Here is a 26,989-nt window from a genome sequence, read left to right on the forward strand (position 1 = left end):
TGTGGTGTGTTATGGTATGTGTGTGTGTTATGGTGTGTGTTATGGTGTGTGTGTGTGGTTTGGTGTGTGTGTGTGTGTTATGGTGTGTGTGTGTTATGGTGTGTGTGTTGTGTTATGGTGTGTGTGTGTGTGTTATGGTGTGTGTGTGTGTGTGTGTGTTATGGTGTGTGTGTGTGTTATGGTATGCATGTGTTGTGGTGTGTGTGTGTTATGGTGTGTGTGTGGTGTGGTGTGTGTGTGTTGTGGTGTGTGTGTGTTGTGGTGTGTGTGTGTTATGGTGTGTGTGTGTGTTGTGGTGTGGTGTGGTGTGTTATGGTGTGTGTGTGTTGTGGGGTGTGTGTGTGTTATGGTGTGTGTTGTGGTATGGTGTGTGTGTGGTGTGGTGTGTGTGTGGTGTGGTGTGTGTTATGGTGTGTGTGTGGTGTGGTGTGTGTGTGTTGTGGTGTGTGTGTGTTGTGGTGTGTGTGTGTTGTGGTGTGTGTTGTGTTGTGGTGTGTGTGTGTTATGGTGTGTGTGTGTGTGTGTGTTATGGTGTGTGTGTGTTATGGTGTGTGTGTGTGTTGTGGTGTGTGTGTGTTGTGGTGTGTGTGTGTTGTGGTGTGTGTGTGTTGTGGTGTGTGTTGTGTTGTGGTGTGTGTGTGTTATGGTGAGTGTTGTGGTGTGTGTGTGTGTGTGTGTTATGGTGTGTGTGTGTGTGTTATGGTGTGTGTGTGTGTTATGGTGTGTGTGTGTGTGTGTGTTATGGTGTGTGTGTGTGTTATGGTGTGTGTGTGTGTGTGTGTTGTGGTGTGTGTGTGTTATGGTGTGTGTGTGTTATGGTGTGTGTGTGTGTGTTATGGTGTGTGTGTGTGTGTGTTATGGTGTGTGTGTGTGTGTTGTGGTGTGTGTGTGTTATGGTGTGTGTGTGTTATGGTGTGTGTGTGTGTGTTATGGTGTGTGTGTGTGTGTTATGGTGTGTGTGTGTGTTGTGGTGTGTGTGTGTTATGGTGTGTGTGTGTTGTGGTGTGTGTGTGTTGTGGTGTGTGTGTGTTGTGGTGTGTGTGTGGTGTGGTGTGTGGTGTGTTGTGGTGTGTGTGTGTTGTGGTGTGTGTGTGTGTGTTGTGGTGTGTGTGTGGTGTGGTGTGTGTTGTGTTGTGGTGTGTGTGTGTTGTGGTGTGTGTGTGTTGTGGTGTGTGTGTGTTGTGGTGTGTGTGTGTTGTGGTGTGTGTTGTGTTGTGGTGTGTGTGTGTTGTGGTGTGTGTGTGTTGTGGTGTGTGTGTGGTGTGGTGTGTGTTGTGGTGTGTGTGTGTGTGGTGTGGTGTGTGTGTGTTGTGGTGTGTGTGTGTTGTGGTGTGTGTGTGGTGTGGTGTGTGTTGTGTTGTGGTGTGTGTGTGTTGTGGTGTGTGTGTGGTGTGGTGTGTGGTGTGTTGTGGTGTGTGTGTGTTGTGGTGTGTGTGTGTTGTGGTGTGTGTGTGGTGTGGTGTGTGTTGTGTTGTGGTGTGTGTGTGTTGTGGTGTGTGTGTGTTGTGGTGTGTGTGTGGTGTGGTGTGTGTTGTGTTGTGGTGTGTGTGTGTTGTGGTGTGTGTGTGTTGTGGTGTGTGTGTGTGTTGTGGTGTGTGTGTGTTGTGGTGTGTGTGTGTTGTGGTGTGTGTGTGTTGTGGTGTGTGTGTGGTGTGGTGTGTGGTGTGGTGTGTTGTGGTGTGTGTGTGTTGTGGTGTGTGTGTGGTGTGGTGTGTGTTGTGTTGTGGTGTGTGTGTGTTGTGGTGTGTGTGTGTTGTGGTGTGTGTGTGTTGTGGTGTGTGTGTGTTGTGGTGTGTGTTGTGGTGTGTGGTGTGTTGTGGTGTGTGTGTGTTGTGGTGTGTGTTGTGGTGTGTGTGTGTTGTGGTGTGTGTGTGGTGTGGTGTGTGTGTGTTGTGGTGTGTGTGTGTTGTGGTGTGTGTGTGGTGTGGTGTGTGTGTGTTGTGGTGTGTGTGTGTTGTGGTGTGTGTGTGTTGTGGTGTGTGTGTGTTGTGGTGTGTGTGTGTTGTGGTGTGTGTGTGTTGTGGTGTGTGTGTGTTGTGGTGTGTGTGTGTTGTGGTGTGTGTGTGTTGTGGTGTGTGTGTGGTGTGATCATGTGCTGAAAACCACAAACCTTCAATAAGATATCTAGTGGAGGAAGAAAGGAGAGGAAACGGTTTGTTTCTGTGTGGCATGTGAACAACATCACGACTGATAGCAGGCGGGCAAACAGGAGGCTCAGATAACGAATGGCTGGGAGGAGAGTCTCAGAGGGCTTGTAGGGCTGGGAGGAGAGTCTCAGAGGGCTTGTAGGGCTGGGAGGAGAGTCACAGAGGGCTAGTAGGGCTGGGAGGAGAGTCTCAGAGGGCTTGTAGGGCTGGGAGGAGAGTCTCAGAGGGCTTGTAAGGCTGGGAGGAGAGTATCAGAGGGCTAGTAGGTGCTGGGAGGAGAGTCTCAGAGGGCTTGTAGGGCTGGGAGGAGAGTCTCAGAGGGCTTGTAGGGCTGGGAGGAGAGTCTCAGAGGGCTTGTAGGGCTGGGAGGAGAGTCACAGAGGGCTAGTAGGGCTGGGAGGAGAGTCTCAGAGGGCTAGTAGGGCTGGGAGGAGAGTCTCAGAGGGCTTGTAGGGCTGGGAGGAGAGTCTCAGAGGGCTTGTAAGGCTGGGAGGAGAGTATCAGAGGGCTAGTAGGTGCTGGGAGGAGAGTCTCAGAGGGCTTGTAGGGCTGGGAGGAGAGTCTTAGAGGGCTAGTAGGGCTGGGAGGAGAGTCTCAGAGGGCTAGTAGGGCTGGGAGGAGAGTCTCAGAGGGCTAGTAGGGCTGGGAGGAGAGTCTCAGAGGGCTTGTAGGGCTGGGAGGAGAGTCTCAGAGGGCTAGTAGGGCTGGGAGGAGAGTCTCAGAGGGCTAGTAGGGCTGGGAGGAGAGTCTCAGAGGTAGGGCTGGGAGGAGAGTCTCAGAGGGCTAGTAGGGCTGGGAGGAGAGTCTCAGAGGGCTTGTAGGGCTGGGAGGAGAGTCTCAGAGGGCTTGTAAGGCTGGGAGGAGAGTATCAGAGGGCTAGTAGGTGCTGGGAGGAGAGTCTCAGAGGGCTTGTAGGGCTGGGAGGAGAGTCTTAGAGGGCTAGTAGGGCTGGGAGGAGAGTCTCAGAGGGCTAGTAGGGCTGGGAGGAGAGTCTCAGAGGGCTTGTAGGGCTGGGAGGAGAGTCACAGAGGGCTAGTAGGGCTGGGAGGAGAGTCTCAGAGGGCTAGTAGGGCTGGGAGGAGAGTCTCAGAGGGCTTGTTAGGGCTGGGAGGAGAGTCTCAGAGGGCTTGTAGGGCTGGGAGGAGAGTCTCAGAGGGCTTGTAGGGCTGGGAGGAGAGTCTCAGAGGGCTAGTAGGGCTGGGAGGAGAGTCTCAGAGGGCTTGTAAGGCTGGGAGGAGAGTCTCAGAGGGCTTGTAGGGCTGGGAGGAGAGTCTCAGAGGGCTTGTAGGGCTGGGAGGAGAGTCTCAGAGGGCTTGTAGGGCTGGGAGGAGAGTCTCAGAGGGCTTGTAGGGCTGGGAGGAGAGTCTCAGAGGGCTTGTAGGGCTGGGAGGAGAGTCTCAGAGGGCTTGTAGGGCTGGGAGGAGAGTCTCAGAGGGCTTGTAGGGCTGGGAGGAGAGTCACAGAGGGCTAGTAGGGCTGGGAGGAGAGTCTTAGAGGGCTTGTAGGGCTGGGAGGAGAGTCTTAGAAGGCTTGTAGGGCTGGGAGGAGAGTCTCAGAGGGCTTGTTAGGGCTGGGAGGAGAGTCACAGAGGGCTAGTAGGGCTGGGAGGAGAGTCTTAGAGGGCTTGTAGGGCTGGGAGGAGAGTCTTAGAGGGCTTGTTAGGGCTGGTAGATGAGTCTCAGAGGGCTTGTTAGGGCCTGATGCTTCTGTTGATCATGTGGCTGTCTATAGGTTACAGGAACACAACTCAGTTCACCCCTCACCAGGGCTCCTAGTCTCCCTCCCTGCCTGTCTCTCTCTCCACTAAACTCCCTGCCTGTCTCTCTCTCCACTAAGCTCCCTGTCTGTCTCTCTCTCCACTAAGCTCCCTGTCTGTCTCTCTCTCTCCACTAAGCTCCCTGTCTATCTCTCTCTCCACTAAGCTCCCTGTCTGTCTCTCTCTCCACTATCTCCCTATCTGTCTCTCTCTCCACTAAACTCCCTGTCTGTCTCTCTCTCCACTAAACTCCCTGTCTGTCTCTCTCTCCACTAAGCTCCCTGTCTGTCTCCGTCTCCACTAAACTCCCTGTCTCTCTCTCTCTCCACTAAGCTCTGGGTGACTGGTCACCATGTGACGCTTTGGGTTTACTGGTCACCATGTGACGCTTTGGGTTTACTGGTCACCATGTGACGCTTTGGGTTTACTGGTCACCATGTGACGCTTTGGGTTTACTGGTCACCATGTGACGCTTTGGGTTTACTGGTCACCATGTGACGCTTTGGGTTTACTGGTCACCATGTGACGCTTTGGGTTTACTGGTGACCATGTGACGCTTTGGGTTTACTGGTCACCATGTGACGCTTTGGGTTTACTGGTCACCATGTGACGCTTTGGGTTTACTGGTCACCATGTGACGCTTTGGGTGACACACAGAGTTTAGTTACAGTTATCACCTACTCTACGGAGAATCCTGTGTGAATAATCTAACTGTGTATCTCTGACTGTGTGTGAGATAGAGAGACAAACAGGTTTATATCTCTTCTCCTCTCCCCTCCTCCACCCTGTACCCCTTTGACTGTTTGTGTGATAGTGTGTGTCAGCATGTGGCAGAGTGGGGAGAGGGACAGACTCCTGGAACAGCCCAGAAACTGAAGCCCTCTTTCTCTTCGCTCTGCTCTGCTCGGCAGCCAGCCTCTTCCTGTCTCCTGTCCTCTCTCAACCCTCACTACAGTCCCCCACTACAATCCCCCACTACAACTGAGCAAGAGGACAAGTACATTAGAGTGTCTGGTTTGAGAAACAGACGCCTCGCCTCACAAGTCCTCAACTGGCAGCTTCATTAAATAGTACCCGCAAAACACCAGTCTCAACTTCAACAGTGAAGAGGCGACTCTGGGATGCTGGCCTTCTAGGCAGAGTTCCTCTGTCCAGTGTCTGAGTTCTTTAGCCCATATTAAACCTTTATTTGTATTGGCCAGTCTCAGATATGGCTTTTTCTTTGCAACTCTGTCTAGAAGGCCAGCATCCCGGAGTCGCCTCTTCACTGTTGACGTTGAGACTGGTGTTTTGTGGGAACTTGAGGATTGGAGCAAAGCAAACAGACACTAGGAGGGAACTTGAGGATTGGAGCAATGATGAAAAGCTTTTATTGTTTTCCTCTTACGGAAGAAAGTCATTTTTGATGGATTAATGTACCTGCAATGTGTGCTTTTGTACGGGCGTGTGTGTGTGTGTGTGTGTGTGTGCGCGTGTGTGTGTGTGTGTGTGTGTGCGCGCGTGTGTGTGTGTGTGTGTGTGTGCGTGCGTGCGTGTGTGTGTCAGTGTACTGTGTGGCTATATTTGGTAGTGAATAAGTTACATGCCATCGAAGAGCAGCGGAGAAGAGACCACAGTACGTAAAACATGCCTTTTAAGATATAGTAGCTGTGGAAATGTCAACACTTCAAAGTCTATTACAGTTGAGGCATCTGGTTCTTATTGTTCCTCTTCAATATGTGACACACTGAAGAGGACAGCAGGGGGGCGATTCACAGCGGTGGCCATTAAGTCATATGGTGTGAAGGCAGACAGTCCCAGAACGATACCAGGTCTGTGTTCAACCTGGCTGAGTTCTAGTAGCGGTGTAGTGGTGTAGTGTTCTAGAACTAGTGTTCCAGTAATCTAGTGTTCTAGTAGTGTTGTAGCGTTTTAGAACTAGTGTTCCAGTAATCTAGTGTTCTAGTAGTGGTGTAGTGTTCTAGAACTAGTGTTCCAGTAATCTAGTGTTCTAGTAGTGGTGTAGCGTTCTAGAACTAGTGTTCCAGTAATCTAGTGTTCTAGTAGTGGTGTAGTGTTCTAGAACTAGTGTTCCAGTAATCTAGGGTTCTAGTAGTGGTGTAGCGTTCTAGAACTAGTGTTCCAGTAATCTAGTGTTCTAGTAGTGGTGTAGCGTTCTAGAACTAGTGTTCCAGTAATCTAGTGTTCTAGTAGTGTTGTAGCGTTCTAGAACTAGTGTTCCAGTAATCTAGTGTTCTAGTAGTGGTGTAGTGTTCTAGAACTAGTGTTCCAGTAATCTAGTGTTCTAGTAGTGGTGTAGCGTTCTAGAACTAGTGTTCCAGTAATCTAGTGTTCTAGTAGTGTTGTAGCGTTCTACAACTAGTGTTCTAGTAATCTAGTGTTCTAGTAGTGTTGTAGCGTTCTAGAACTAGTGTTCCAGAAATCTAGTGTTCTAGTAGTGGTGTAGCGTTCTAGAACTAGTGTTCCAGTAATCTAGTGTTCTAGTAGTGTTGTAGCGTTCTACAACTAGTGTTCTAGTAATCTAGTGTTCTAGTAGTGTTGTAGCGTTCTAGAACTAGTGTTCCAGAAATCTAGTGTTCTAGTAGTGGTGTAGCGTTCTACAACTAGTGTTCCAGTAATCTAGTGTTCTAGTAGTGTTGTAGCGTTCTAGAACTAGTGTTCCAGTAATCTAGTGTTCTAGTAGTGGTGTAGCGTTCTAGAACTAGTGTTCCAGTAATCTAGTGTTCTAGTAGTGGTGTAGCGTTCTACAACTAGTGTTCCAGTAATCTAGTGTTCTAGTAGCGGTGTAGTGGTGTAGCGTTCTAGAACTAGTGTTCCAGTTATCTAGTGTTCTAGTAGTGGTCTAGCGTTCTAGAACTAGTGTTCCAGTAATCTAGTATTCTAGTAGTGGTGTAGCGTTCTAGAACTAGTGTTCCAGTAATCTAGTGTTCTAGTAGTGGTGTAGCGTTCTAGAACTAGTGTTCCAGTAATCTAGTGTTCTAGTAGTGGTGTAGCGTTTTAGAACTAGTGTTCCAGTAATCTAGTGTTCTAGTAGTGGTGTAGCGTTCTAGAACTAGTGTTCCAGTAATCTAGTGTTCTAGTAGTGGTGTAGCGTTCTAGAACTAGTGTTCCAGTAATCTAGTGTTCTAGTAGAGTTGTAGCGTTCTAGAACTAGTGTTCCAGTAATCTAGTGTTCTAGTAGTGTTGTAGCGTTCTAGAACTAGTGTTCCAGTAATCTAGTGTTCTAGTAGTGGTGTAGCGTTCTAGAACTAGTGTTCCAGTAATCTAGTGTTCTAGTAGTGGTGTAGCGTTCTAGAACGAGTGTTCCAGTAATCTAGTGTTCTAGTAGTGGTGTAGTGTTCTAGAACTAGTGTTCTAGTAATCTAGTGTTCTAGTAGTGGTGTAGCGTTCTAGAACGAGTGTTCCAGTAATCTAGTGTTCTAGTAGTGGTGTAGTGTTCTAGAACTAGTGTTCCAGTAATCTAGTGTTCTAGTAGTGTTGTAGCGTTCTAGAACTAGTGTTCCAGTAATCTAGTGTTCTAGTAGTGTTGTAGCGTTCTAGAACTAGTGTTCCAGTAATCTAGTGTTCTAGTAGTGGTGTAGTGTTCTAGAACTAGTGTTCCAGTAATCTAGTGTTCTAGTAGTGTTGTAGCGTTCTAGAACTAGTGTTCCAGTAATCTAGTGTTCTAGTAGTGGTGTAGCGTTCTAGAACTAGTGTTCCAGTAATCTAGTGTTCTAGTAGCGGTGTAGTGGTGTAGCGTTCTAGAACTAGTGTTCCAGTAATCTAGTGTTCTAGTAGTGGTGTAGCGTTCTAGAACTAGTGTTCCAGTAATCTAGTGTTCTAGTAGTGGTGTAGTGTTCTAGAACTAGTGTTCCAGTAATCTAGTGTTCTAGTAGTGGTGTAGCGTTCTAGAACTAGTGTTCCAGTAATCTAGTGTTCTAGTAGTGGTGTAGCGTTCTAGAACTAGTGTTCCAGTATGCAGGAGATGTAACGATGGTGAAGAGTTCACTGTGTTCCAGGAGAGAGGAACTGGCTGGCATGGAGCAGATGTTGAGATGTAACTGTTCACAGATATTGTGGTGGAAGCCAGCCACTGTGTGTGTGTGTGTGTGTGTGTGTGTGTGTGTGTGTGTGTGTGTGTGTGTGTGTGTGTGTGTGTGTGTGTGTGTGTGTGTGTGTGTGTGTGAAAGCCAGCCACACAAGCAGACCTCAAACTGTCAATCAATGGTGTCTGTTTGAAGGCCTTCCAGAACCTCCTGCTGGGACACTACCATGGGGCTGGAGAGACACCAACTGTAACGTGTGTTTGTACTGTAGTGTTTGCAGTGTGTGTGTGTGTGTGTGTGTGTGTGTGTGTGTGTGTGTGTGTGTGTGTGTGTGTGTGTGTGTGTGTTGTGTCTTTCATTCCGTTACAACACTTGGCTGTGCTGCAGTCAACATAGGTTTACATATAAAACACTGTACTGTACTCTGGGTTATTCTGCTCTGTTCTGCTCTACTGCACTCTACTGTACTGTACTCTGGGTTATTCTGCTCTGTTCTGCTCTACTGTACTCTACTGTACTCTACTCTACTGTACTGTACTCTACTGTACTCTACTCTACTGTACTGTACTCTGGGTTATTCTGCTCTGTTCTGCTCTACTGTACTCTACTCTACTGTACTGTACTCTGGGTTATTCTGCTCTGTTCTGCTCTACTGCACTCTACTGTACTCTACTCTACTGTACTCTACTGCACTCTACTCTACTGTACTGTACTGCACTCTACTGTACTCTACTCTACTGTACTGTACTCTGGGTTATTCTGCTCTGTTCTGCTCTACTCTGATCTGATCTGCTCTACTGCACTCTACTGTACTCTACTCTACTGTACTCTACTCTACTGTACTCTACTCTACCTTACTCTACTGTACTCTACTGCACTCTACTCTACTGTACTGTACTGCACTCTACTGTACTCTGCTCTACTGCACTCTACTGCACTCTACTGCACTCTACTGTACTCTACTGTACTCTACTTTCCTCTACAGTACTCTGCTCTACTCTACTGTACTCTACTGTACTCTGCTCTACTCTACTGTACTCTACTGTACTCTGCTCTACTCTACTGCACTCTACTGCACTCTACTGCACTCTACTCTGCTCTACTGCACTCTACTCTACTCTACTGTACTGCACTGCACTCTACTGCACTCTACTGTACTCTACTGTACTCTACTGTACTCTGCTCTGCTCTACTCTCCTGTACTGTACTCTGCACTTCTCTACTCCACTCTACTGCACTCTACTCTAGTCTACTGTACTCTATTCTATTCTACTCTACTCTACTGTACTCTACACTTCTCTACTCTAGTCTACTCTGCTCTGCTCTGCTGTTGTCTTGTGGACCATGTTGTCTAATTCTCTACATGCTTGTCTTCCTCCCTGCCTCTCTAACACATCAATCTCTGCTGCTGTGTTGGTGAAGTAATTGGAAGTGAAAAGTATATATATTGTGACTGTGGTCGACAGCTGAAGGGCTTACTCATTGTGCATATGATACACGCAGAGAGGAGAGGAAAATTAACACCCTGTCTTAAAGCTTCCTGTGGGGGGGGGGAAGTAGTGTATGTGAGTGTGTTTGTGTGTCGGGTCAGAATGGATGCTTTGTGAGCCTCACCATCTAACTCACAGCGTTAATCTGACCCCTGACCTTTAACACAGAGACAGCTTGTCTGTCACTTCCTGTCCCAGTGTGGCGCTACAGATAGTACACTACTGTGATACTATGTGTCCTTTAGAATATAGTGTTAAGGACAGTTTAACCCTTAACAGGATTTGGCAGGAAGTGATTTGTTCACCGGCGATAAATGTCGGTGTCGTCATTAATGCTGTTCTCCTGCTCCTGTTCCCGAATAACTGAGTTTCCTTTTGTCAAGTCCAGGAAGTAAAACGGCTCTGCGTTTTTTTTTAGGATGAGGAGGTGTTGTCTCTCTTCCAACAGACATTAGTAGTTCCCAGAACTACGCTAGATAAAATGGCTATCGTTATCTCATGTTCCCCGACTGAAGCCTCTTGTGTTGTCTGTCCTATAGGTGAGGCTTGTGGCGGACATTTTGACGCCAGCAACGCCGGGTACATCACCACCCCAGGCTACCCTCTGGAGTACCCGCCTCATCAGAACTGTCGCTGGGTCATCACCGCTCCAGAACCTTCCCAGCGCATCGTCCTCAACTTCAACCCACACTTTGAACTGGAGAAACTAGACTGCAGGTAAGAGAGAGAGAGAAGTAGTAGATCTATATGGTGTATATCCAACATCGCAGAGAAATCTGTGTATATATATATATTTTTATTTATTTATTTAACCTTTTAATTTAACTCGGCAAGTCAGTTAAAGAACAAGTTCTTATTGACAATGACGGCCTAGGAACAGTGGGTTAACTGTCTTGTTCAGGGGCAGAACGACAGATTTTTTTTTACCTTGTCAGCTCGGTGATTACGATCTAGTAACCTTTTGGTTACCAGCCCGATGCTCTAACCACTAGGCTACCTGCCGCCCCGGGTATCCAACACCATTTCTAGCTCCCTGCTGTTTCTGGCTCAGTCTCCCTCGTAATAAACTCTTGGCGTTATCTCTCTGTAATCTCCCACACCATATTCCCCATCTAGCTGTAATCTCCCACACCATATAATCCCCATCTAGCTGTAATCTCCCACACCATATTCTCCATCTAGCTGTAATCTCCCACACCATATTCCCCATCTCTCTGTAATCTCCCACACCATATTCCCCATCTCTCTGTAATCTCCCACACCATATTCTCCATCTAGCTGTAATCTCCCACACCATATTCCCCATCTCTCTGTAATCTCCCACACCATATTCCCCATCTCTCTGTAGTCTCCCACACCATATTCCCCATCTCTCTGTAATCTCCCACACCATATTCCCCATCTAGCTGTAATCTCCCACACCATATTCCCCATCTCTCTGTAGTCTCCCACACCATATTCCCCATCTCTCTGTAGTCTCCCACACTATATTCCTAATCTAGCTGTAATCTCCCACACCATATTCCCCATCTCTCTGTAATCTCCCACACCATATAATCCCCATCTAGCTGTAATCTTCCACACCATATCCCCATCTCTCTGTAATCTCCCACACCATATTCCCCATCTCTCTGTAGTCTCCCACACCATATTCCCCATCTCTCTGTAGTCTCCCACACTATATTCCTAATGTAGCTGTAATCTCCCACACCATATTCCCCATCTCTCTGTAATCTCCCACACCATATTCCCCATCTAGCTGTAATCTCCCACACCATATCCCCATCTCTCTGTAATCTCCCACACCATATTCCCCATCTCTCTGTAGTCTCCCACACCATATTCCCCATCTCTCTGTAGTCTCCCACACTATATTCCTAATGTAGCTGTAATCTCCCACACCATATTCCCCATCTCTCTGTAGTCTCCCACACCATATTCCCCATCTCTCTGTAATCTCCCACACCATATTCCTAATCTAGCTGTAATCTCCCACACCATATTCCTAATCTAGCTGTAATCTCCCACACCATATTCCTAATCTAGCTGTAACTCCCACACCATATTCCCCATCTCTCTGTAATCTCCCACACCATATTCCTAATCTAGCTGTAATCTCCCACACCATATTCCCCATCGCTCTGTAGTCTCCCACACCATATTCCTAATCTAGCTGTAATCTCCCACACCATATCCCCCATCTAGCTGTAATCTCCCACACCATATTCCCCATCTCTCTGTAATCTCCCATACTATATTCCCCATCTCTCTGTAATCTCCCACACCATATCCCCATCTAGCTGTAGTCTCCCACACCATATTCCCCATCTCTCTGTAATCTCCCACACCATATTCCTAATCTAGCTGTAATCTCCCACACCATATTCCCCATCTCTCTGTAATCTCCCACACCATATTCCTAATCTAGCTGTAATCTCCCACACCATATCCCCATCTAGCTGTAATCTCCCACACCATATTCCCCATCTCTCTGTAATCTCCCACACCATATCCCCCATCTCTCTGTAATCTCCCACACCATATTCCTAAACTAGCTGTAATCTCCCACACCATATTCCCCATCTAGCTGTAATCTCCCACACCATATTCCTAATCTAGCTGTAATCTCCCACACCATATCCCCATCTAGCTGTAGTCTCCCACACCATATTCCCCATCTCTCTGTAATCTCCCACACCATATTCCTAATCTAGCTGTAATCTCCCACACCATATTCCCCATCTCTCTGTAATCTCCCACACCATATTCCTAATCTAGCGGTAATCTCCCACACCATATCCCCATCTAGCTGTAATCTCCCACACCATATTCCCCATCTCTCTGTAATCTCCCTCACCATATTCCCCAACTAGCTGTAATCTCCCACACCATATTCCTAATCTAGTTGTAATCTCCCACACCATATTCCCCATCTAGCTGTAATCTCCCACACCATATTCCTAATCTAGCTGTAATCTTCCACACCATATTCCCCATCTCTCTCTAATCTCCCACACCATATTCCCCATCTCTCTGTAATCTCCCACACCATATTCCCCATCTCTCTGTAATCTCCCACACCATATTCCCCATCTAGCTGTAATCTCCCACACCATATTCCCCATCTAGCTGTAATCTCCCACACCATATTCCCCATCTCTCTGTAATCTCCCACACCATATTCCTAATCTAGCTGTAATCTCCCACACCATATTCCTAATCTAGCTGTAATCTCCCACACCATATTCCCCATCTAGCTGTAATCTCCCACACCATATTCCTAATCCAGCTGTAATCTCCCACACCATATTTCCCATCTAGCTGTAATCTCCCACACCATATTCCTAATCTAGCTGTAATCTCCCACACCATATTTCCCATCTAGCTGTAATCTCCCACACCATATTCCTAATCTAGCTGTAATCTCCCACACCATATTCCTAATCTAGCTGTAATCTTCCACACCATATTCCCCATCTCTCTGTAATCTCCCACACCATATTCCCCATCTCTCTGTAATCTCCCACACCATATTCCCCATCTCTCTGTTCTCTCCCACACCATATTCCCCATCTAGCTGTAATCTCCCACACCATATTCCCCATCTAGCTGTAAGCTCCCACACCATATTCCCCATCTCTCTGTAATCTCCCACACCATATTCCTAATCTAGCTGTAATCTCCCACACCATATTCCTAATCTAGCTGTAATCTCCCACACCATATTCCCCATCTAGCTGTAATCTCCCACACCATATTCCTAATCCAGCTGTAATCTCCCACACCATATTTCCCATCTAGCTGTAACCTCCCACACCATATTCCTAATCTAGCTGTAATCTCCCACACCATATTCCTAATCTAGCGGTAATCTCCCACACCATATTTCCCATCTAGCTGTAATCTCCCACACCATATTCCTAATCTAGCTGTAATCTCCCACACCATATTCCTAATCTAGCTGTTATCTCCCACACCATATTCCTAATCTAGCTGTAATCTCCCACACCATATTCCTAATCTAGCTGTAATCTCCCACACCATATTCCTAATCTAGCTGTAATCTCCCACACCATATTCCTAATCTAGCTGTAATCTCCCACACCATATTCCCCATCTCTCTGTAATCTCCCACACCATATTCCTAATCTAGCTGTAATCTCCCACACCATATTCCTAATCTAGCTGTAATCTCCCACACCATATTCCTAATCTAGCTGTAATCTCCCACACCACATTCCCCATCTAGCTGTAATCTCCCACACCATATTCCTAATCTAGCTGTAATCTCCCACACCATATTCCTAATCTAGCGGTAATCTCCCACACCACATTCCCCATCTAGCTGTAATCTCCCACACCATATTCCTAATCTAGCTGTAATCTCCCACACCATATTCCTAATCTAGCTGTAATCTCCCACACCACATTCCCCATCTAGCTGTAATCTCCCACACCATATTCCTAATCTAGCTGTAATCTCCCACACCATATTCCTAATCTAGCTGTAATCTCCCACACCATATTCCTAATCTAGCGGTAATCTCCCACACCATATTCCTAATCTAGCGGTAATCTCCCACACCATATTCCTAATCTAGCGGTAATCTCCCACACCACATTCCCCATCTCTCTGTAATCAAATTCCACATCAACAACAACAAGAACAACAACAACAACCACAGAGTTCTAGAACCCTAGATAGAATCAGTGTTGTATTGGGAGCATTCCATTCCATATGCCTGACGTCACTTCTTCTACCCTCTATTGGTAAATCAGAGAAGTGCAGCCATATTCCAGACGGTCCGTTATTTTGGGAAGAGATTGACCAATGTCCAACTCTCCATACTTCACATAGAATACCGCTGTATCAGTGGGCACTGAGCTGCATATAGACGTATAAGGCAACATACCTAACCAGTCAAAAGTTTGGACACACCTACTCATTCAAGGGTTTTTCTTCATTTTTTAAAACTATTTTCTACATCGTAGAATAATTTGTGAAGACATCAAAACTATGAAATAACACATATGGAATCATGTAGTAACCCCCCCCCCCCAAAAAAAGTGTTAAACAAAATCAAAATATATTTTATATTTGAGATTCTTCAAAGTAAGCCTCCCTTTTGCCTTGATGACAGCTTTGCGCCCTCTTGGCGGCATTGTTATTTCATAGTTTGGATGTCTTCACTATTATTCTACGATGTAGAAAATAGTGAACCATAAAGAAGTGTTCTAAAACTCTTTAGTGTACATTTTGTTTTATTTCTACTGTCCTGTGCATTCATAACACTGTCGGTAGAGGCTTCCTTGAAAATATGTACACAGTCAATATACATGTATAGGGCTGAGATAGGGTTTAGTCTACAAGTCTACGAGCTGATCGAAGACAGGACACTCCTAGTAAAGCCTAAACTTGCAGACAGATAGTGGTCCGTGTCCCAAATGGCATCTTAAGGCCCATCTGGCTCTGGTCAAAAGTAGTGCACTATATACGGACTAAGGTGTTATTGGGCTCTGATCAAAAGTAGTGCGCTATATAGGGACTAGGGTGTTATTGGGCTCTGATCAAAAGTAGTGCACTATAAAAAGGGACTAGGGTGCCATTTGGGACATAGACATTCCCAGTCATATCCTATCAGCCTCTCTCTCTCTCTCTCTCTCTCCGCCCTTCTTCCATTTATTAACAAGCCATCAATAATACAAGGATATGTTTCTAAAAGAGAGATTTATGGCCCAGGATGCTTCCTGACAGTCTTTTGGAATGAGAACATTAATCTTTTAGCAGCTGTTGTTGAAAGACACTCTGCTGCTCTTCATCAGTAGTGATAGAAACACAGATTGTGTACTTTGACGTTTTATTGTCACGTGCACAAGTACAGTGAAATGCCTTTTCTTCCTTGCTCTTTCCCAATAATGAAATAATCAATATCAGTAGTACTATAAAACATTTATAAAAAAAGTTAAGTTTAACAAAAACACATGAGAAATATAAATAATAACACAAGGAAGTAAGTAAGTTATATACAGGGACAGTTCCAGGATCAGTAGTTATATACAGGGACAGTTCCAGGATCAGTAGCTATATACAGGGACAGTTCCAGGATCAGTAGCTATATACAGGAACAGTTCCAGGATCAGTAGTTATATATACAGGGACAGTTCCAGGGTCAGTAGCTATATACAGGGACAGTTCCAGGATCAGTAGTTATATACAGGGACAGTTCCAGGATCAGTAGCTATATACAGGGACAGTTCCAGGGTCAGTAGTTATATACAGGGACAGTTCCAGGATCAGTAGCTATATACAGGGACAGTTCCAGGGTCAGTAGCTATATACAGGGACAGTTACAGGGTCAGTAGCTATATACAGGGACAGTTCCAGGGTCAGTAGCTATATACAGGGACAGTTCCAGGATCAGTAGTTATATACAGGAACAGTTCCAGGATCAGTAGTTATATACAGGGACAGTTCCAGGATCAGTAGTTATACACAGGAACAGTTCCAGGATCAGTAGCTATATACAGGAACAGTTCCAGGGTCAGTAGCTATATACAGGGACAGTTCCAGGGTCAGTAGCTATATACAGGGACAGTTCCAGGATCAGTAGCTATATACAGGGTCAGTAGCTATATCCAGGGACAGTTCCAGGGTCAGTAGTTATATACAGGGACAGTTCCAGGATCAGTAGTTATATATACAGGGACAGTTCCAGGGTCAGTAGCTATATACAGGGACAGTTCCAGGGTCAGTAGTTATATACAGGGACAGTTCCAGGATCAGTAGTTATATACAGGGACAGTTCCAGGATCAGTAGTTATATACAGGGACAGTTCCAGGGTCAGTAGTTATATACAGGGACAGTTCCAGGGTCAGTAGTTATATACAGGGACAGTTCCAGGGTCAGTAGTTATATACAGGGACAGTTCCAGGGTCAGTAGTTATATACAGGAACAGTTCCAGGATCAGTAGTTATATATACAGGGACAGTTCCAGGATCAGTAGTTATATACAGGGACAGTTCCAGGGTCAGTAGTTATATACAGGGACAGTTCCAGGGTCAGTAGTTATATACAGGGTCAGTTCCAGGGTCAGTAGCTATATACAGGGTCAGTTCCAGGGTCAGTAGCTATATACAGGGACAGTTCCAGGATCAGTAGCTATATACAGGGACAGTTCCAGGATCAGTAGTTATATACAGGGACAGTTCCAGGATCAGTAGCTATATACAGGGACAGTTCCAGGATCAGTAGCTATATATCCAGGGACAGTTCCAGGATCAGTAGTTATATACAGGGACAGTTCCAGGGTCAGTAGTTATATACAGGGACAGTTCCAGGGTCAGTAGTTATATACAGGGACAGTTCCAGGGTCAGTAGTTATATACAGGGACAGTTCCAGGGTCAGTAGTTATATACAGGAACAGTTCCAGGATCAGTAGTTATATATACAGGGACAGTTCCAGGATCAGTAGTTATATACAGGGACAGTTCCAGGGTCAGTAGTTATATACAGGGACAGTTCCAGGGTCAGTAGTTATATACAGGGTCAGTTCCAGGGTCAGTAGCTATATACAGGGTCAGTTCCAGGGTCAGTAGCTATATACAGGGACAGTTCCAGGATCAGTAGCTATATACAGGGACAGTTCCAGGATCAGTAGTTATATACAGGGACAGTTCCAGGATCAGTAGCTATATACAGGGACAGTTCCAGGATCAGTAGCTATATATCCAGGGACAGTTCCAGGATCAGTAGTTATATACAGGGACAGTTCCAGGATCAGTAGTTATATACAGGGACAGTTCCAGGATCAGTAGCTATATACAGGGACAGTTCCAGGGTCAGTAGTTATATACAGGGACAGTTCCAGGGTCAGTAGCTATATACAGGGACAGTTCCAGGATCAGTAGCTATATACAGGGACAGTTCCAGGGTCAGTAGCTATATACAGGGACAGTTCCAGGATCAGTAGTTATATACAGGGACAGTTCCAGGGTCAGTAGCTATATACAGGGACAGTTCCAGGATCAGTAGTTATATATACAGGAACAGTTCCAGGATCAGTAGCTATATCCAGGGACAGTTCCAGGGTCAGTAGCTATATACAGGGACAGTTCCAGGATCAGTAGTTATATATACAGGAACAGTTCCAGGATCAGTAGCTATATACAGGAACAGTTCCAGGATCAGTAGTTATATACAGGGACAGTTCCAGGATCAGTAGCTATATACAGGGACAGTTCCAGGATCAGTAGCTATATACAGGAACAGTTCCAGGATCAGTAGCTATATACAGGGTCAGTAGCTATATACAGGGTCAGTAGCTATATACAGGGTCAGTAGCTATATACAGGGTCAGTAGCTATATACAGGGTCAGTAGCTATATACAGGGTCAGTAGCTATATACAGGGTCAGTAGCTATATACAGGGACAGTAGCTATTTACAGGGTCAGTAGCTATATACAGGGTCAGTAGCGATATACAGGGTCAGTAGCTATATACAGGGTCAGTTCCAGGGTCAGTAGCTATATACAGGGACAGTTCCAGGATCAGTAGCTATATACAGGGTCAGTTCCAGGGTCAGTAGCTATATACAGGGACAGTTCCAGGATCAGTAGTTATATATACAGGGACAGTTCCAGGATCAGTAGCTATATACAGGGTCAGTTCCAGGGACAGTAGCTATTTACAGGGACAGTAGCTATATACAGGGTCAGTAGCTATATACAGGGTCAGTAGCTATATCCAGGGTCAGTAGCTATATACAGGGTCAGTTCCAGGGTCAGTAGCTATATACAGGGACAGTTCCAGGATCAGTAGCTATATACAGGGTCAGTTCCAGGGTCAGTAGCTATATACAGGGACAGTTCCAGGATCAGTAGTTATATATACAGGGACAGTTCCAGGATCAGTAGCTATATACAGGGTCAGTTCCAGGATCAGTAGCTATATACAGGGACAGTTCCAGGATCAGTAGTTATATACAGGGACAGTTCCAGGATCAGTAGCTATATACAGGGTCAGTTCCAGGGTCAGTAGCTATATACAGGATCAGTAGCTATATACAGGGACAGTTCCAGGATCAGTAGCTATATACAGGGACAGTTCCAGGGTCAGTAGCTATATACAGGGACAGTTCCAGGATCAGTAGCTATATACAGGGACAGTTCCAGGATCAGTAGCTATATACAGGGACAGTTCCAGGATCAGTAGTTATATACAGGGACAGTTCCAGGATCAGTAGCTATATACAGGGACAGTTCCAGGATCAGTAGTTATATACAGGGACAGTTCCAGGATCAGTAGTTATATACAGGGACAGTTCCAGGGTCAGTAGCTATATATACAGGGACAGTTCCAGGATCAGTAGCTATATACAGGGACAGTTCCAGGATCAGTAGTTATATACAGGGACAGTTCCAGGATCAGTAGCTATATACAGGGACAGTTCCAGGATCAGTAGCTATATATCCAGGGACAGTTCCAGGATCAGTAGTTATATACAGGGACAGTTCCAGGATCAGTAGTTATATACAGGGACAGTTCCAGGATCAGTAGCTATATACAGGGACAGTTCCAGGGTCAGTAGTTATATACAGGGACAGTTCCAGGGTCAGTAGCTATATACAGGGACAGTTCCAGGATCAGTAGCTATATACAGGGACAGTTCCAGGGTCAGTAGCTATATACAGGGACAGTTCCAGGATCAGTAGTTATATACAGGGACAGTTCCAGGGTCAGTAGCTATATACAGGGACAGTTCCAGGATCAGTAGTTATATATACAGGAACAGTTCCAGGATCAGTAGCTATATCCAGGGACAGTTCCAGGGTCAGTAGCTATATACAGGGACAGTTCCAGGATCAGTAGTTATATATACAGGAACAGTTCCAGGATCAGTAGCTATATACAGGAACAGTTCCAGGATCAGTAGTTATATACAGGGACAGTTCCAGGATCAGTAGCTATATACAGGGACAGTTCCAGGATCAGTAGCTATATACAGGAACAGTTCCAGGATCAGTAGCTATATACAGGGTCAGTAGCTATATACAGGGTCAGTAGCTATATACAGGGTCAGTAGCTATATACAGGGTCAGTAGCTATATACAGGGTCAGTAGCTATATACAGGGTCAGTAGCTATATACAGGGTCAGTAGCTATATACAGGGACAGTAGCTATTTACAGGGTCAGTAGCTATATACAGGGTCAGTAGCGATATACAGGGTCAGTAGCTATATACAGGGTCAGTTCCAGGGTCAGTAGCTATATACAGGGACAGTTCCAGGATCAGTAGCTATATACAGGGTCAGTTCCAGGGTCAGTAGCTATATACAGGGACAGTTCCAGGATCAGTAGTTATATATACAGGGACAGTTCCAGGATCAGTAGCTATATACAGGGTCAGTTCCAGGGACAGTAGCTATTTACAGGGACAGTAGCTATATACAGGGTCAGTAGCTATATACAGGGTCAGTAGCTATATCCAGGGTCAGTAGCTATATACAGGGTCAGTTCCAGGGTCAGTAGCTATATACAGGGACAGTTCCAGGATCAGTAGCTATATACAGGGTCAGTTCCAGGGTCAGTAGCTATATACAGGGACAGTTCCAGGATCAGTAGTTATATATACAGGGACAGTTCCAGGATCAGTAGCTATATACAGGGTCAGTTCCAGGATCAGTAGCTATATACAGGGACAGTTCCAGGATCAGTAGTTATATACAGGGACAGTTCCAGGATCAGTAGCTATATACAGGGTCAGTTCCAGGGTCAGTAGCTATATACAGGATCAGTAGCTATATACAGGGACAGTTCCAGGATCAGTAGCTATATACAGGGACAGTTCCAGGGTCAGTAGCTATATACAGGGACAGTTCCAGGATCAGTAGCTATATACAGGGACAGTTCCAGGATCAGTAGCTATATACAGGGACAGTTCCAGGATCAGTAGTTATATACAGGGACAGTTCCAGGATCAGTAGCTATATACAGGGACAGTTCCAGGATCAGTAGTTATATACAGGGACAGTTCCAGGATCAGTAGTTATATACAGGGACAGTTCCAGGGTCAGTAGCTATATATACAGGGACAGTTCCAGGATCAGTAGCTATACACAGGGACAGTTCCAGGGTCAGTAGCTATATACAGGGTCAGTTCCAGGATCAGTAGCTATATACAGGGTCAGTTCCAGGATCAGTAGCTATATACAGGGTCAGTTCCAGGATCAGTAGCTATATACAGGGTCAGTTCCAGGATCAGTAGCTATATACAGGGTCAGTTCCAGGATCAGTAGCTATATACAGGGACAGTTCCAGGATCAGTAGCTATATACAGGGACAGTTCCAGGGTCAGTAGCTATATACAGGGTCAGTTCCAGGATCAGTAGCTATATACAGGGTCAGTAGCTATATACAGGGTCAGTAGCTATATACAGGGACAGTTCCAGGATCAGTAGTTATATACAGGGTCAGTAGCTATATACAGGGTCAGTTCCAGGGTCAGTAGCTATATACAGGGTCAGTAGCTATATACAGGGTCAGTAGCTATATACAGGGTCAGTAGCTATATACAGGATCAGTTCCAGGGTCAGTAGCTATATACAGGGTCAGTAGTTATATACAGGGTCAGTAGCTATATACAGGATCAGTAGCTATATACAGGGTCAGTTCCAGGGTCAGTAGTTATATACAGGGTCAGTAGCTATATACAGGATCAGTAGCTATATACAGGGTCAGTAGCTATATACAGGATCAGTAGCTATATACAGGGTCAGTAGCTATATACAGGGTCAGTAGCTATATACAGGGTCAGTAGCTATATACAGGGTCAGTAGCTATATACAGGGTCAGTTCCAGGGACAGTAGCTATATACAGGATCAGTAGCTATATACAGGGTCAGTAGCTATATACAGGGTCAGTAGCTATATACAGGGACAGTAGCTATATACAGGGTCAGTAGCTATATACAGGGTCAGTAGCTATATAAAGGGTCAGTAGCTATATACAGGGTCAGTAGCTATATACAGGGTCAGTTCCAGGGTCAGTAGCTATATACAGGGTCAGTAGCTATATACAGGGTCAGTAGCTATATACAGGGTCAGTAGCTATATACAGGGTCAGTTCCAGGGTCAGTAGCTATATACAGGGTCAGTAGCTATATACAGGGTCAGTAGCTATATACAGGGTCAGTAGCTATATACAGGGTCAGTAGCTATATACAGGGTCAGTAGCTATATACAGGGTCAGTAGCTATATACAGGGTCAGTAGCTATATACAGGGTCAGTAGCTATATCCAGGGTCAGTAGCTATATACAGGGTCAGTAGCTATGTACAGGGTCAGTAGTTATATACAGGGTCAGTAGTTATATACAGGGTCAGTAGCTATATACAGGGTCAGTAGCTATATACAGGGTCAGTACCTATATACAGGGTCAGTAGCTATATACAGGGTCAGTAGTTATATACAGGGTCAGTAGCTATATACAGGGTCAGTAGTTATATACAGGATCAGTAGCTATATACAGGATCAGTAGCTATATACAGGGTCAGTAGTTATATACAGGATCAGTAGCTATATACAGGGTCAGTAGCTATATACAGGGTCAGTAGCTATATACAGGATCAGTAGCTATATACAGGATCAGTAGCTATATACAGGATCAGTAGCTATATACAGGGTCAGTAGCTATATACAGGGTCAGTAGCTATATACAGGGTCAGTAGCTATATACAGGATCAGTAGCTATATACAGGATCAGTAGCTATATACAGGATCAGTAGCTATATACAGGGTCAGTAGCTATATACAGGGTCAGTAGCTATATACAGGGTCAGTAGCTATATACAGGGTCAGTAGCGATATACAGGGTCAGTAGTTATATACAGGGTCAGTAGTTATATACAGGGTCAGTAGCTATATACAGGGACAGTAGCTATATACAGGGACAGTAGCTATATACAGGGTCAGTAGCTATATACAGGATCAGTAGCTATATACAGGATCAGTAGCTATATACAGGGTCAGTAGCTATATACAGGATCAGTAGCTATATACAGGATCAGTAGCTATATACAGGGTCAGTAGCTATATACAGGGACAGTTCCAGGGTCAGTAGCTATATACAGGGTCAGTAGTTATATACAGGGTCAGTTCCAGGGTCAGTAGCTATATACAGGATCAGTAGCTATATACAGGGTCAGTAGCTATATACAGGATCAGTAGCTATATACAGGGTCAGTAGTTATATACAGGGACAGTAGCTATATACAGGGTCAGTAGCTATATACAGGGTCAGTAGCTATATACAGGATCAGTAGCTATATACAGGGTCAGTAGCTATATACAGGATCAGTAGCTATATACAGGGACAGTAGCTATATACAGGGTCAGTAGCTATATACAGGGTCAGTAGTTATATACAGGATCAGTAGCTATATACAGGGTCAGTAGCTATATACAGGGTCAGTTCCAGGGACAGTAGCTATATACAGGGTCAGTAGCTATATACAGGATCAGTAGCTATATACAGGGTCAGTAGCTATATACAGGATCAGTAGCTATATACAGGGACAGTAGCTATATACAGGGTCAGTAGCTATATACAGGGTCAGTAGCTATATACAGGGTCAGTAGCTATATACAGGGTCAGTAGCTATATACAGGGTCAGTAGCTATATACAGGGTCAGTAGTTATATACAGGGTCAGTAGTTATATACAGGGTCAGTAGCTATATACAGGGTCAGTAGCTATATACAGGGTCAGTAGCTATATACAGGGTCAGTAGCTATATACAGGGTCAGTAGCTATATACAGGGACAGTAGCTATATACAGGGTCAGTAGCTATATACAGGATCAGTAGCTATATACAGGATCAGTAGCTATATACAGGGACAGTAGCTATATACAGGGACAGTAGCTATATACAGGGACAGTAGCTATATACAGGGTCAGTAGCTACATACAGGGTCAGTAGCTATATACAGGGACAGTAGCTATATACAGGGACAGTAGTTATATACAGGGTCAGTAGCTATATACAGGATCAGTAGCTATATACAGGCTCAGTAGCTATATACAGGGACAGTAGCTATATACAGGGTCAGTAGCTACATACAGGGTCAGTAGCTATATACAGGGACAGTAGCTATATACAGGGACAGTAGTTATATACAGGGTCAGTAGCTATATACAGGGTCAGTAGTTATATACAGGGTCAGTAGCTATATACAGGATCAGTAGCTATATACAGGGACAGTTCCAGGGACAGTAGCTATATACAGGATCAGTAGCTATATACAGGGTCAGTAGTTATATACAGGGTCAGTAGCTATATACAGGGTCAGTAGCTATATACAGGGACAGTAGCTATATACAGGGACAGTAGCTATATACAGGATCAGTAGCTATATACAGGGTCAGTAGCTATATACAGGATCAGTAGCTATATACAGGGTCAGTAGTTATATACAGGGTCAGTAGCTATATACAGGGTCAGTAGCTATATACAGGGACAGTAGCTATATACAGGGACAGTAGCTATATACAGGATCAGTAGCTATATACAGGGTCAGTAGCTATATACAGGGTCAGTAGCTATATACAGGGTCAGTAGCTATATACAGGGACAGTAGCTATATACAGGATCAGTAGCTATATACAGGGTCAGTAGCTATATACAGGGTCAGTAGCTATATACAGGGTCAGTTCCAGGGTCAGTAGCTATATACAGGGTCAGTAGCTATATAAAGGGTCAGTAGCTATATACAGGGCCAGTAGCTATATACAGGGTCAGTTCCAGGGACAGTAGCTATATACAGGGTCAGTAGCTATATACAGGGTCAGTAGCTATATACAGGGTCAGTAGCTATATACAGGGACAGTAGCTATATAAAGGGTCAGTAGCTATATACAGGGTCAGTTCCAGGGTCAGTAGCTATATACAGGGTCAGTAGCTATATACAGGGTCAGTTCCAGGGTCAGTAGCTATATACAGGGTCAGTAGCTATATACAGGGTCAGTTCCAGGGACAGTAGCTATATACAGGGTCAGTAGCTATATACAGGGTCAGTAGCTATATACAGGGTCAGTTCCAGGGACAGTAGCTATATACAGGGTCAGTAGCTATATACAGGGTCAGTAGCTATATACAGGGTCAGTAGCTATATACAGGGTCAGTAGCTATATACAGGGTCAGTTCCAGGGTCAGTAGCTATATACAGGGTCAGTAGCTATATACAGGGTCAGTAGCTATATACAGGGTCAGTTCCAGGGACAGTAGCTATATACAGGGTCAGTAGCTATATACAGGGTCAGTAGCTATATACAGGGTCAGTTCCAGGGACAGTAGCTATATACAGGGTCAGTAGCTATATACAGGGTCAGTAGCTATATACAGGGTCAGTAGCTATATACAGGGTCAGTAGCTATATACAGGGTCAGTTCCAGGGTCAGTAGCTATATACAGGGTCAGTAGCTATATACAGGGTCAGTAGCTATATACAGGGTCAGTTCCAGGGTCAGTAGCTATATACAGGGTCAGTTCCAGGGTCAGTAGCTATATACAGGGTCAGTAGCTATATACAGGGTCAGTTCCAGGGTCAGTAGCTATATACAGGGTCAGTAGCTATATACAGGGTCAGTAGCTATATACAGGGTCAGTAGCTATATACAGGGTCAGTAGCTATATACAGGGTCAGTAGCTATATACAGGGTCAGTAGCTATATACAGGGTCAGTTCCAGGGTCAGTAGCTATATACAGGGTCAGTAGCTATATACAGGGTCAGTAGCTAGATACAGGGTCAGTAGCTATATACAGGGTCAGTAGCTATATACAGGGTCAGTAGCTATATACAGGGTCAGTAGCTATATACAGGGTCAGTTCCAGGGTCAGTAGCTATATACAGGGTCAGTAGCTATATACAGGGTCAGTAGCTATATACAGGGTCAGTAGCTATATACAGGGTCAGTAGCTATATACAGGGTCAGTTCCAGGATCAGTAGCTATATACAGGGTCAGTAGCTATATACAGGGTCAGTAGCTATATACAGGGTCAGTAGCTATATACAGGGTCAGTAGCTATATACAGGGTCAGTAGCTATATACAGGGTCAGTTCCAGGGACAGTAGTTATATACAGGGTCAGTAGCTATGTACAGGGTCAGTAGTTATATACAGGGTCAGTAGCTATATACAGGGTCAGTAGCTATATACAGGGTCAGTTCCAGGGTCAGTAGCTATATACAGGGTCAGTAGCTATATACAGGGTCAGTAGCTATATACAGGGTCAGTAGCTATATACAGGGTCAGTAGCTATATACAGGGTCAGTTCCAGGGACAGTAGTTATATACAGGGTCAGTAGCTATGTACAGGGTCAGTAGTTATATACAGGGTCAGTAGCTATATACAGGGTCAGTTCCAGGGACAGTAGTTATATACAGGGTCAGTAGCTATGTACAGGGTCAGTAGTTATATACAGGGTCAGTAGCTATATACAGGGTCAGTTCCAGGGACAGTAGTTATATACAGGGTCAGTAGCTATATACAGGGTCAGTAGCTATATACAGGGTCAGTTCCAGGGTCAGTAGCTATATACAGGGTCAGTAGCTATATACAGGGTCAGTAGCTATATACAGGGTCAGTTCCAGGGTCAGTAGCTATGTACAGGGTCAGTAGCTATGTACAGGGTCAGTAGTTATATACAGGGTCAGTAGCTATATACAGGGTCAGTAGCTATATACAGGGTCAGTAGCTATATACAGGGACAGTAGCTAGATACAGGGTCAGTAGCTATATACAGGGTCAGTTCCAGGGTCAGTAGTTATATACAGGGTCAGTAGCTATATACAGGGTCAGTAGTTATATACAGGGTCAGTAGCTATATACAGGGTCAGTAGCTATATACAGGGTCAGTTCCAGGGTCAGTAGCTATATACAGGGTCAGTAGCTATATACAGGGTCAGCAGCTATATACAGGGTCAGTAGCTATATACAGGGTCAGTAGCTATATACAGGGTCAGTAGCTATATACAGGGTCAGTTCCAGGGACAGTAGTTATATACAGGGCCAGTAGCTATATACAGGGTCAGTAGCTATATACAGGGTCAGTAGCTATATACAGGGTCAGTAGCTATATACAGGGTCAGTAGCTATATACAGGGTCAGTTCCAGGGTCAGTAGCTATATACAGGGTCAGTAGCTATATACAGGGTCAGTAGCTATATACAGGGACAGTAGCTATATACAGGGACAGTAGTTATATACAGGGTCAGTAGCTATATACAGGGTCAGTAGTTATATACAGGGTCAGTAGCTATATACAGGGTCAGTAGCTATATACAGGAACAGTTCCAGGGTCAGTAGTTATATACAGGGTCAGTAGCTATATACAGGGTCAGTAGTTATATACAGGGTCAGTAGCTATATACAGGATCAGTAGCTATATACAGGGTCAGTAGCTATATACAGGGACAGTTCCAGGGTCAGTAGCTATATACAGGGTCAGTAGCTATATACAGGGTCAGTAGCTATATACAGGGTCAGTAGCTATATACAGGGTCAGT

At 45.1% G+C, this 26,989-nt stretch overlaps 1 protein-coding gene across 2 annotated transcripts in view; it reads left to right on the forward strand.

Moving 5' to 3' along the window:
* Positions 1 to 26,989, forward strand: part of LOC106582529 (neuropilin-2) — a 258,981-nt gene that overhangs the window by 21,221 nt on the left and 210,771 nt on the right. For both annotated transcript variants that reach the window (XM_045704914.2, XM_045704915.2), the window contains exon 2: positions 9,958 to 10,135. In XM_045704914.2, coding sequence (XP_045560870.2) covers positions 9,958 to 10,135 — 178 coding nt within the window. The remainder of the gene's footprint in view (positions 1 to 9,957; positions 10,136 to 26,989) is intronic.

This window comes from Salmo salar, chromosome 21 (genome assembly GCF_965601325.2).
Source record: "Salmo salar chromosome 21, fSalSal1, whole genome shotgun sequence".
Lineage (NCBI taxonomy): Eukaryota > Metazoa > Chordata > Actinopteri > Salmoniformes > Salmonidae > Salmo > Salmo salar.